Below are 13,095 nucleotides of genomic sequence, written 5' to 3' on the forward strand. Positions count from 1 at the left end.
AGTACCTAATAAGCAGATATAAGTGGAAGACAAAAACAGATTTTGAAAGGGATTATCTACCTCTAATTACTGGGGTTCCATGAGGAAAACAGAGGTTTCTCCAAAAATGGAATACATTATATCTTTTCTGTTTTTCCCAAGTAGTTTCAGTTCATCAGAAATTATCTTAGGGTGTCTCATGAGTTCATTAGGAGTGACAAGACAAAATGGAGAAAAAAAGTTCAGTTGATGGGGAAAAAAACTTTCTCAGAAAAACAAGATCCATGAAGAGAAAGACATAAAGGCCTTTTAAATATCCCTATAGCTTGGATATCCACTTTTAATTAAGTTAAGCATTCTTTAAGAAAATCCTTTTAAATCCCTGGATACCCAACTTTAGCCAAGCCAAATGGCTCATATTTCTGGCTTTTGAACTTTACTAAAAGTAACCTCACAGGTGAAACCAACAAGCCTCAAAAGGTTATGAGTTAACTGCGAGTGTAGGAAGTGTTTTCAAAGGGGTGGTAAGCAGTTTTTACAAAAACTAGAACCTTTAAGTTGGTAGCTCAGAGAAAGGAAGATTCACAAAAGAAAGCTAGAAGTTGTTCATGGAGTGGGAGAGAATCAGCAAGTAGCAGAAGTCCCATAGGTATCTATCGGAAACTACTCATTCCCTAAGCCAGGACTGATCCCAGGCTGCCACTGTAAAATGGCAGGGACAAAAACAACATACTGCCACATGGTTACGAGTCATCCATCCAAGGATGTAAAACAAGATGGAGACCTGCCGAATAGTTTGGTATTGGGCAGTTTGCCAGGCTGACTTGAACAGTGAGCTTATGGGGTCCTAGGTCCTTATCGCATCCTAAGGTACTCCTCTTTCTGACAGAATGATATAGAAAGACATGCAAAGCACACCAGATTGGCTACAGCTTGAGACCAACCTCATAAATACTTTTCGATTAATCAAAACTTTACAGAGAATATAAACAGTGATCCTTACCTTTCCTTTTACTGGTTTGCACAGGGAGAGGGAGGCCAAATGTCTGACTGTTATAAAATATTTTATCTCTTTGCTGGCATGTCAGGCTTCTGGGTTCCTCTCCCCTGAGCTCAACTCTAAGCCAAATAGTTTAAGGTTTGAGAAATAAACAGGTTTGAGAAATAAACAGGTTGAAGGACGCATCTGAGAGGAGTGTCCTGTAGTATGGAGACACGATTAACCATCTGTGAAGAGAGGACCAAGGGGTAAAAATAAAGCATTTTTTCCAAAGGAGCCCTAGGGCTCAGAATGTATCTGTAAGTGGCACAGACTGAAGATGAATGGCTACTCATCTAGAAAGAGGGGAACAAGGCGTCCCTGGTTCCTTTCTTTTCCTAGCGAACGCCCAGGGTACATGAGAGAGAGAAGGAAAAAGCTTCCTCTTTCCTTCTTTCATCCTTATATCCCCAAGTCCTGGTGACCACAACAGGGTGCCACCCATGGGTGTCAATGCAGCTTTCACTCATGTTAACAGGTGGGCCTAGGGCATGAGATTATCCACATTTCCCCATGCACTCACTGCCTTTCCCTCTGCTATAAGTAGCCTTTGAGTTCCCGAAACCTCATTTACGCCATGGATACTAGCATGACCTCTATCCATGAAATGGGAGGCTTGGCTTAATCAACCAGAATTAGTCATGCTCATGTGTGGTGTGTGCCTTTTAACTTCCATTGCTGTCTGCCTCTGGATCCCTAAGATCCAGTTTTCTTTCCTAGGGCTTCAATCCAAAGCTTGGAATTGAGTTTGGGTCAAAAGAATTGCCTCCCTATCATAAGCCAGATGCTAAGGTGAAGCTCTAAAATTGGGTCCTCTCAAACATGAGAGAGAAAAGGGTGTTCTGTGCATTGGAGTTCTGGCCTAATAAAACACCTTTCAAGAAAAATCCTCTGGCATTGAGAAGCCCCTTGTACTCACAGGGCTGTGTTATTAGGTTGGTGCAAAATCAATTGTAGTCCCTGCCAATCTAGGTAATAGCAAAAACTGTAACTACCTTCACACCAGTCCATGAACTCCTGACCTGGTGGAGAAAAGAAAGGAAAAAAAAAAAAAAAAAGCTTAAGCAGAGGGCAGGGAAATGCCTGGGGAAGAAACCTCTTGTTCTTATGCAAACAGAGAGAACATTTTAATCGTTGTCCCACCAAGCTGGACTCCTTGGCCACGGGAGAGGAAGACTGTATGGATGTGTGGCAGGGAACACTGGCCACCTGTCTGCACAGGGCCTCTGGCCCCCAAGATTGCCCTGGGGCCCAGGCAGCAACTTCGGCTCTGTCCCACCCTGCATGGCTGTTGGACACCAAGTGTATATACAGCAGACACGGCCATGTGCCCCAGCAGGGAGGGAATGGGGCACAGGGAGCCACCACTTTCGCATCTTTCCTGTGTGGCAGCCATTGGGGTTGGGGTGGAACACCCTTGGTATTGTAAAAGAAAAGATAGGTGCCATTACAGTCCTGAAAAAAAAAGAAGAAAAATGCCTTAGCAAAGACTGTGTTGGACTGAGGCCGACATTCCCAAATCCAAGAGTGACGCAGGGGATGCAGTTTCCTCTGCCTTCAGAAAAAGTCTAAGAACTGGAAGGCCTAGAAACGAAAGTGAAAGGAAGGGTTCACATTTTACTCACCCTTCCTCATGTCCCCATATAGGCCAACAAATGATGCAGGCATTTTTGGTTCTTAATTCAGCTAAATCCAGGTGCTTGTCTCACGACCAGGAAAAATTAAGCATGCAGACACATTGAAGGGTAAAGAAGGTGGAATTTATTAAGAGAAAAGAAAGCTCTCAACAAAGAGAGGGGTCCTGCATTCAGTTTTCCACCTCACAAATTAAATACCAGGCCACCACACATGAGCTGAAGAGGCCAGGATTCTCCCCTGCATAAAGCATGACTTTCTGGTAGCTCCACCCCGTTTTTCCAGTGCACGTGTGGGTCCTTAGTCTGAGCCACTCCACAATGATTTATTTCCCTTACTGAGTATGTGTTAAGGGACATGCTTAGACCATGGGCATGTTTAGACAGGCCTCCTGTGCACAATGACCTGGGCAGGTTGGAGGTTCTCCGAGGACCCTCTCTTATCTGCCAAGACATTTGTCTGTGTCCTGCCTCTATCAATAGATATTAAAGTTCATTTTTCCTTTTGCTTGGTTATTTTTCTGGCTTTCATCATTAAATTACAGACAGTGATTTTAATGACCATCTACCTGGGTTCTGAAAGGCTCTGTAAAGAGCACACACTTGGGATTTGGATATTTTTCCTTCAAAAGAACAGATAAATTCCTTGCGCCATATCAGTTAGGTGGTGAGTGGAAGTATTAGAATTTGAAACACAATTGCTTTATTCTGAATTCTGTTTTTGTTGGTTTTGTTTGTTTGTTATGTTACCAAGTTAAAATCTTGGCTTGAAAGAAGTGTTTTAAGGTATAATTATGGTCCAAAAGCAGATTCAGAGAAAAACTTTCACTAATTTCTAGTCCTTTACTACTTCTAGAAGTTCACATTTTATTACTAGCTTTTAAAGTAGCAACAAAGACAACAATGAACCGTGCATGGCTTGTTAAATGAATATGAAAACATGTGAAGTAATGTGGCTTTTAGGCTTCTTCAAATATTGTTTGGAATTGTGAATTTTTAAAATGGAGATTCTTTACACAAAAATTGATTCAATTACATACAATGTTTACTGTGTGCCAGATGTCATTCAGATGCTTTAAAAATAGTAAATAATATGTTCCTCCTAACAAATCAAGAAGTAGGTGCTATTATTCTCATTTTATAGATGAAGAAATTGAGGCACAGAGAGCTTAAATTGTCCACAGTCACACAGCTTGTGTTGGTTTCAAGAGTAGATCCAGGTAGTCTGACTTCAAAGACCATGCTCCTTATCATCTGTTATGTTGCTAAATAAAATACTGACTATGGAAGACCTAGGAACAGAAGGAAGTGCTGCCATAAGTAACTTTGCTTCTAACCATAATGCTTGTGAATATTTTCATCCCACGGACTTCCTGCAACTTTACAATAAAATCAACTCCTGGTTCCTCATGGGCCTTCATACATGTTGAAGATTAGCTATCAATTTTGGTCACTCAACCAAGTGAATGTGGAATACTTCTCTTTAATAGGCCGTCTCTAAGGAGCTCTCTTAGTAAGAGTAGGTGCTCCTTTTCAAGGAAACTATTTGGATCCCGTGTCTGACTGTTGGCCTAATCACCATGTTTTTAAGTGTTGGCTGAGTTCATTGTAGCAAATTGCTTTTTTGGAAGCACTACTCCTACCTGAGGCTATTCTTCACATTTTTAAATATTATTTAGAGTTTTTGGTTATGTAATTCACTCTTCTGCTAGAATTGACAATCTTCTTCTTCTTTTTTTTTTTTTTTTTTTTTTTCCTGAGACAGAGTCTCGCTCTATCACCAGGCCGGAATGTAGTGACACAATCTCAGCTGACTGCAACCTCCACCTCACAGGCTAGAATTGACAATATTCTGTGGTAGTGGTGGTAATTTATTAAATATGGAAGAAAATGAAATCTTCTTACTGCCACCAAAATAAATATCTGAAGTGTCCTTGTGAGAATCAATAAGCGAAGTGCAACTAAATTAAAAAGTTAGATTAAGGTATAGGCAGAATCTTGGGACTATTAATAAATAAAGGGTTTGGTTTCATTGTTTTATTGCCTGAGATTCTATTAGGTAAAAAAGCAAACATCGTATATAAACTTAATTGGCACATGATCAAATCTATACAAATTTACTATCTCTAATGATATTCCTGAATGTTATATTTAATTTTAGGTTTGTCCCAAATAATGCAATAATAAAATTGGTCATTCTCCGTGTCTTTCCCCCAGTATTATCACACTGGAAAAACAAACTTTCTATTCCAAAGTTAATTTTATTCTTACCTGCCAGGAATGTGAACAGATCTAAGAGTATCAGCCAGCCAAATTTCCTCTTTGTCCTATTTTCAGTTGCATCTCAGCACATTAAATTGGGAAAAAAAATTGCCCTTCAAGGGCTTACTATCAAGCCCATCGCTTGCACTCTCTTGATCTGGGTACATGTGGCTTTATTCCAGCCTCTTCTCTGTAGGTCTTCTAGTCCTTTCAAATGCCCTACTGGAGAGAACCCAAGACCACTCCATCGGCCTTCTCCTCTATGTGGTCTACATCTGTTTCCCAGAAAATAATCATGCACCATTGTTCCTGCAGTCACGAGGAGTTTTGGCCAACTTAAAATAGCACCATTTTCTTGCCTTTGTCCCCAGAGCACCCATGTGCTTCTCCTCAATTTCCTAGGAAGGAGTCAGATCCTGGCCCACTGCCTTCATCTCCAAGGAGAAACCAAGCTCTTCACTATGGCTCCTGTGAAAGGCTCTCATTAAGCTTGAGATTGGAAGTTGTCTTCTATCACCGTTTCCCCTAAAGGGCATGGAGATCCTAACACCACCAAAATTCTCTCCAAATAAATGTCTACTCATTTATATAGTTCTACAATGAGTATCAGAGAGTAAGGTCTTAAAATATGTTTCTTTGGAAAGTCTACATATGTAGTTTTAGAAAGTTATATCAATTGAGCTTGGCATTTAGTTGACACATTAAGGTTAACCTCTTTTTACATTGTCAAAAGCAATAATCACCATTAGTGACAAGCAAAAAAGATGGAAAATTCCTTTCTCTCTGAGTGCCTGTTGTATATAAATGACTCTGTATTGGCTTGTTCACAGTGATTGCCTGATTTAATCACTGCAACAACTGTGTGGGGTGGGATTATTATTATTCCCAATTTAGACAGGAGGAAACTAAGTTTCAAAGAGTACATTTTTCAAGGCATTACAGATACTGTGGAAATAGAAATATCTAACTAGAAACTTATTCCTCTTCCTGCTATGCCATCACAGGTAAGACATACATATCCCAATGCCAATGTTAGCCCAGGACGACCCACTCTATTTCTCAAATAGGCACTTTCCTTTTGTTAAACTTGGATATAAAATGGTTTGAGGTCATTTCTACTTCTAATGATTTTGAACACAGCACAAAATTTTAACATTTGGTTGGATCTTAAAATATATGTTTAATTTTTTTTTTTCCAGACAATAGATTTTGAAGGTTTCAAACTATTCATGAAGACATTCCTGGAAGCCGAGCTTCCTGATGATTTCACTGCACACCTTTTCATGTCATTTAGCAACAAGTTTCCTCATTCTAGTCCAATGGTAAAAAGTAAACCTGCTCTCCTATCAGGCGGTAAGTTTACTGACTTTTAATGTTTATATAATACAAATTTCAAAGGCTAAATAAATATCTAGTTATCATAAAAAATGAATGATGATTTGCATAAAAATTGTTTTTTTTTGCAGTATTTAGACTTTCACAATAAGATTGTGTGAGTTATTTAAAATGTTTCCAGTATAATTATAGCTAATTAGAGAAAATATAATTTATCATTATCTATCACTTGCTTTAGAATTCTATGTTTAGGTAATAATTTGAAGAGATATTTCTATCAAATTTGGAAAACTGCTCTTTTTAAATAGCTAAATAAGTATAGATGGTGAGTATTTGAAAATGTGGTCATAAAGCAATTATATCTAAAAAACTTACAATATTTAATATCTATTGTGCTAATTGCCAATATACTTTCACATGTTTAGATTTGTAAGCTCAGAACAGAGATTTGATTTTTCTTTTAGATACCTTAAATTTGTGTCACCATAGAGATAGTAGTTCTCTCATTATGGGTAGATTTTTAGAGACGCATAATTACACTAATATCTGTTGTATCAATCTCCCTCCAGTCAGGAAAACAGAAATTTCACTGTATTACCCAATGTAAAACAGTGTAATTGGTTAAACTGTTTTGGAGGGTTGAAAAAGCAAAAAGAAAACACAGGTGATGTAGATAGACTCACAGGAAACATGTGCTGCCCTTAGATGGCGATAATCACAACCCAGAAGCCCTTAGGAAGGATTCCTTGGAGCTAGGATGAAATTCTGAGGTGAGGGGTTGCCTAGCGGACCCAGCTCTTGTGCTTCTGTGGCAATGATACTTCCCGGCTGCCTCTGGAATTCAAGCTCGGGAATTCAAGACGGGTCTATAGCCCAGGAACTCAGACCTATGAGGAGGGTGCATCACCGTGGCCTGTCCCAGATTGCCTAGCGGGGAGCTCATTGTGCCTTTGATGGTGTGAACATGAGCTAGAGACCAGAGCCTACACTGGACAACCCGCTACGGGGCTGAATGACTGCAGAGATTCAACAGGAGCAGCAGGTTCTCTCTCAGGGTCTACCCCTTCTCCCCCAACTCCCCTCCCCACTGCCCCAACCCCTGTGCCTTCTCATCTCTCTCTAGTGTCCTCTATGGACAGAGCAGGAATCCACTGGCAATGAAGAAATATCTGCAACAGTGTTTCTCACTCTGATCACAGGACTCTTTGAACTCTTAAAAACTGAGGACCTGAAGGAACTTATGTTTATGTGAGTGATATCTATTGAAATTTACCATATTAATGATGAGACATTCCAAAAATAACAAGAATCAGCCCACTACCTGTTAACAAAAAACAACCCATTCTTATGAAAAATAACTATTTTCAAAAACAAACAAAAATAGTGAGAAGGGTAGCATTGTTTTGCATCATTGCAAATCTCTTTAATGCCTGGCTTCATGGAGGAAAGCTGGGTAAATTATATCTGGTAGTATGTTTCTGTTGCTGGATCATATGTCATATAGCTTCTTGAAAACTTCACTGTACACTCAAAAGAGAATGAGAGTAAGAAAAGCAAATAATATCTCAATTCCATTATGAAAATTATTTTGACCTTAAAAATCCCCTTCAAGGAGCTCAGGGATCAAGGAGAGCCACAGGTCTAGAGATTCCCAACTCCAGAATCACAAAGTAGCATATAGAATTGTTGGTATAGAGGCCAGACACAGTGGATCATGCCTGTAATCCCAGGACTTTCCGAGGCTGAGGTGGGCAGATCACAAGGTCAGGAATTTGAGACCAGCCTGACCAACATGGTGAAACCTCGTCTCTACTAAAAATACAAAAAAATTAGCCAGGCATGTGGCAGGTGCCTGTAGAGAGAGAATCACTTGAACCCAGGAGGCAGAATTGCAGTGAGACGAGATCGCATCACTGCACTCCAGCCTGTGTGACAGAGCGAAACTCCATTTCACACACCACACACACACACATACACACACGTGTGTTGGTAAAGAGATAAGTTCAATAACGGACATTCTGAAAAATAAAAATGCAAGAACATGTAACTAAGAAATAGATGGTTGAGTCATAAATGAAACTTAGATAATATGACGAAGAGTCCATAATATTAAGCATTACATTGTACTGCTTCCCTCCCTCCCTCCCTCCCTCCTTCCTTCCTTCTTTCTTTCCTTTTCTTTTTCTTTCTCTCTCTTTCCCTCCCTCCCTCCCTCCCTCCCTTCCTTCCTTCCTTCCTTCCTTCCTTCCTTCCTTCCTTCCTTCCTTCCTTCTTTCCTTCTTTCCTTCTTTTCTTTTTCTTTTTCTTTTCTTTCCAGAGTCTGGAGTGCAATGACGAGTCAGGCTGGAGTGCAATGATGTGATCTTGGCTCACTGCAACCTCTGCCTTCTGGGTTCAAGGGATCTTCCTGCCCCAGCCTCCCAAGTAGTAGCAATGATGTGATCTTGGCTCACTGCAACCTCTGCCTTCTGGGTTCAAGGAATCTTCCTGCCCCAGCCTCCCAAGTAGTTGGGAACTACAGGTGCATGCCAACATGCCCAGCCAATGTTTATATTTTTAGTAGAGACAGGGTTTTTTCATGTTGGCCGGGCTGGTCTCGAACTCCTGGCCTCAAGCAATCTGCCTGCCTCAGCCTCCCAAAGGGCTGAGATTACAGGCATGAGCCACGGTGTCTGGCCTTCGCATCTATTAATGATGTAATGTATTTTTCCTAAAGTAATCATATGTTGATAGAAGCTTTTTTAAAACAAGTGTACCTATTCTACATGATAGCCCTTCAAGATGTATGATGACTAATACGTTTATCATCATTTTTCTCTTCTTATAAAAGATTTTTAGATTTTTAAATCATTCTCTTTCAATCACGAATTGAGAGGCTCGCCACACTTTCTGTTTTTCTCAGAATGAGTTTCAGTGGATCTGTTCTTAATGTGTAGTATTACAGTTTAATAGTGTTTTAGGCTGAATATTTTTAAATGATTCTAGGAATTAAAACTTCCATGTTCTCTGCTGCATGCTATAAATGTATCACACATACCTCAAATTGAATTAAACAAGAAAGTTGTCCTGTATTTAATTCTACATAATATGATATTGTCCTTGAGTTTTGAGAAAGAAGAGAAAATCTTTATGGATAATTTTGTCTGTCTAAAAAACTGTATCACACATAGAAGAGAACAATTCTGATAATTTAGATGATTTTGTAAGAATTTCAAACCTAAACCTTCCTTTTCTTCTAATAGCATATATTAAGTACTGAATAGAAGATGCCAGATTTACTAGAGGTAAAAATCAAATCAGGTTTCAAAATGGAAAAAAAACAAACAAAACAAAACAAAGCAAAAAAACGAAAAACAGATTGTACTTGATTTGGGAAAAATTGCACAGACTACATGAAAGGAATATGGGCTGTGTAATCCTCATGAAGCAATGATTAATTAAACTCCAATTCCTTTTCAAAGCTTGGCCTCCACATTTTAGAACTAAGTACATAGTGTACTCTCCAGGACTATTTCTAACCCTATATATTTTTTCAGACCCACCTTTGATGGTTTTTGTTTTTGTTTTTGTTTTTTCCATGAGGAAGAAGCAACAATAGACAACAATAAAATTTTCATGGCTGAGGTAGCCTTGACTCAGAAACTGACAAAAGAAATGCCTTTCCATTCATAGAATCTTGCTTTGCAATAATCTGTTATCTAATGTATAATGAGGTGTTTTTGTGGCTGAAAAATAACAGACTTTTGAACAGAGAGGGACTATAATCTGGTTTGGTTTTCCTGTTACCGGTCACCATATTTCATTACCACAGTTCCAGCAGGAATAGAGTAGCTAGTCTTTTACTCTATATAGCAACTAAAAAATAAGGGCTTCTCAAGAAAAAGCAACACTGAAAAGGAAAAATAATTATGCTCACTACAGAACGATAATCAATTATAAGATATATGGTAAAAGTAAACATTTGGTTTTTATAGAATAAAAATTTTAAAATAATTTTAAATAGGCATAAAGGTTGTATGTATTTATACATGTGCATATGTATATCTGGATTTTATTTGACTATAGTATGTAATGATCCATTTGGCATTTAATGAAGAAGATGACTTATTTTCGTAATATAATTTGTTGTAATATAAGTGCCTCTTATCACCTATTTAAAAATAATGTCACTACTTCTACTGTTTCCATATTTGACTTTTGATTTTTGAAGATATCCCTAATGCATTATCTCTTCAGCTTTTTCATACCACTTTTGCGTCATTGCAAATGTCAGGTCTCTAATCTCTCATCTCTGCCAGTTCAATGACCAATTTCTGATCTTGCTTTCATCCTTAGGGTCCACTACTTGTTAATTACTCTGTTTGTACACTTTTAAAATCAGTTAGAATCTTTCTTTTTCTACAACATGGTTGCAGAAAGATGGTTGAGGCTCACAACCTCAACCGTCAATCAAAATTGTTATCTCCTATATCAGTCCCTACAACTTGAACACTCAACATAACCTGAGAGAAATTTCATAAATATGCAGATTTCTGCCACTATAAATTCCTAGTATCCGATGTTTATATGACCTTAACGCTTCTCCAGTTTTTTTAAAAAAGTAGCAATTATTTATTGGCACTGTATCCTAGATCAATTATGTTGATTTTAAAAACTTTTTAAAGTTTATTTAAATATGTCTTCTCATTTCAACATGACTGTTTTTGCATCATATAACACATTGGCACTGTAAGACATAACATACCTCAATTACTCCCCACACAACCTACACAGATCACAAATAATATTTATTTACTATATTTTAGATGGAACTCTTTGTCTGAATGTCCAAATATTTCAAAGAGTTAGATACCAAACTGACTGTGTTTGAAACTTCATTAGTTAGATTCTACCTAAACCTGCTACTATTCCTACCTTCTATTTTGGTGAATAGCATCCAAGAATCTGTCCACTTCCCAGTCCTAAAATATTGGAATCCTCCTACCCTCCACTGTGTCATTTCTCATATTTAGTTAATCACAAAATACTCTCTAGTACTCATTATAACTGCTTCTTCCCAAATGTTCTGCCAGTGCCATAGTTTAATTCATCATTGCATCATAAACTATCAATTAGCAGGCTCTCAGAGCAGGCCCTGACTTCCCATCTCCAAAACGTCCTTTCAAACAGAAGCCTGATTATATTTCTCCTGGGTTTCTAAATTTCAGGCCTTCACTGTCAACTATCATAGCATTTTTAATTAAACTTATTTTTCAAGCAAACTTAGATCCTCTATATGTAAAGCTAACTAAAGCAGAGTTGCTTTACTGAAGGGTATGGGTGCAGGAGATATATGAGTACATGGAGTCGTAGTCATCCCCACCTTTTGAGACATTCATTCCCACCTGAAGTTACTTTAATGAGACTCCAGGATCCAGAGTCACAGTAAAGAAGGTGATAAAATCTGAGTTCCATGGACATGAAGCACAGTGCCACATAGGCTAGAGCATCTGCCTACAGTCCTATTTGCTCCATCTCCCTTCCCTATGCACCCCATATCCAACTATTTGCAGTGACTTAAACCTGCTCCTCTCACTCAGGACTGAGTTTTCTTACATGATGTTTCTTTGCCTTTATTGCATGAAAACCCAACGCTTCCTTAAAGCCTCAGCTAAAGTGTCACTCTTAATTAAATAGCATGCAATGTGTTCCATACTAGGAATTCAATGATTAATAAGATGGCACACCTGGAGTGTGCAACTCGGAAGCAACCCTGGCACTCTTGTACTTTTACAAGACACCATTTATCCCTTGTAGCATCCCTGTCCCTTCTCCATTCCCACCCATGCCAACTCCAACCATTTAGTATTCATTAATTGAATTAACTGCCTTCAGAGAAATTATCTTTCTTTACATATAGGATAGCAATCAATAGCAATTACTAGTAACTGGTAGTGTCCTGAAGAATATAATAATTTAAAAAGGGCATAATATAGTATATTAACTCACTTAAGCACTCATACTGTTTGTTTCTGTTGGACAACACAATGTCCAAAATGTTGCATCTGTAATAGGAAATGTCTGGTACTTGTTGCAGGTCAGTGTAACAGTTTTTGTTGTTGTTTCGTCCTGTTTTATGAGAAAGAAAGAGAAGATTTTCCTAGCACCCTTTAAATAATAATGGGTGCTCAATTGATAGGTGTGTCATTTAGTAATTTATTTTATTCTATTTTATTCATTCATTAATTCATGCATCCCATCATCCATTTATTTAAACTCATTATATGCTAGGAATTCCATGGAAAAGCTGAGGATCCTTTAAAGTCAAGCAGAAAGATGAACAATTATGTGATCAATTATATTATAATAAATATTATAACCCACTTTTGAACTGACTATCTGGAGAAAACAGGGAGGTGCCTACAGGAGCCCAAATAAAACTAGCGGAAAAGAGGAGGTGAACCATTGCAGGAGTCATTCCGGATAAACTGGAGTTATCCAGGATAAATTGGATTTATCCAGGTAAAGTTGGGGAGCGGAGTAGGTACAGGTGAGAAAGGGTGCAAAAGGATTTCCAAGGAGAAAAATCAACATACACATTTCTATTCAAATATATTTTTAAATGTCCCATCAAAGGGCAGTGTATGAACTGTAAGACATTCAGTATTCATTGATTCAAAATTCATCACTTACAAATTGATATTTACTGTTAAAGTTGTTAGGGATACATCAGTGAGCAAAGTAAAACCCACTTCTCATGGTCATTTACATTCTAGTGGGGAGAGGCAGACAAATGGAAAAGTAAATGTGTGTACCATATCAGATGGTAGTAAGTACTATTGGCAAAACTGTATACAAAAAGAGGCT

The 13,095-nt window shown here is 38.3% G+C and overlaps 1 protein-coding gene across 1 annotated transcript in view; it reads left to right on the top strand.

The window, feature by feature from the left end:
* Positions 1-13,095, top strand: part of DGKB (diacylglycerol kinase, beta 90kDa) — a 773,008-nt gene that overhangs the window by 179,094 nt on the left and 580,819 nt on the right. Inside the window, exon 5 of the mRNA XM_011983975.1 lies at positions 6,114-6,267. Within this exon, the coding sequence (XP_011839365.1) occupies positions 6,114-6,267 (154 nt within the window). The remainder of the gene's footprint in view (positions 1-6,113; positions 6,268-13,095) is intronic.

Source organism: Mandrillus leucophaeus, unplaced genomic scaffold, assembly GCF_000951045.1.
Source record: "Mandrillus leucophaeus isolate KB7577 unplaced genomic scaffold, Mleu.le_1.0 Scaffold258, whole genome shotgun sequence".
Lineage (NCBI taxonomy): Eukaryota > Metazoa > Chordata > Mammalia > Primates > Cercopithecidae > Mandrillus > Mandrillus leucophaeus.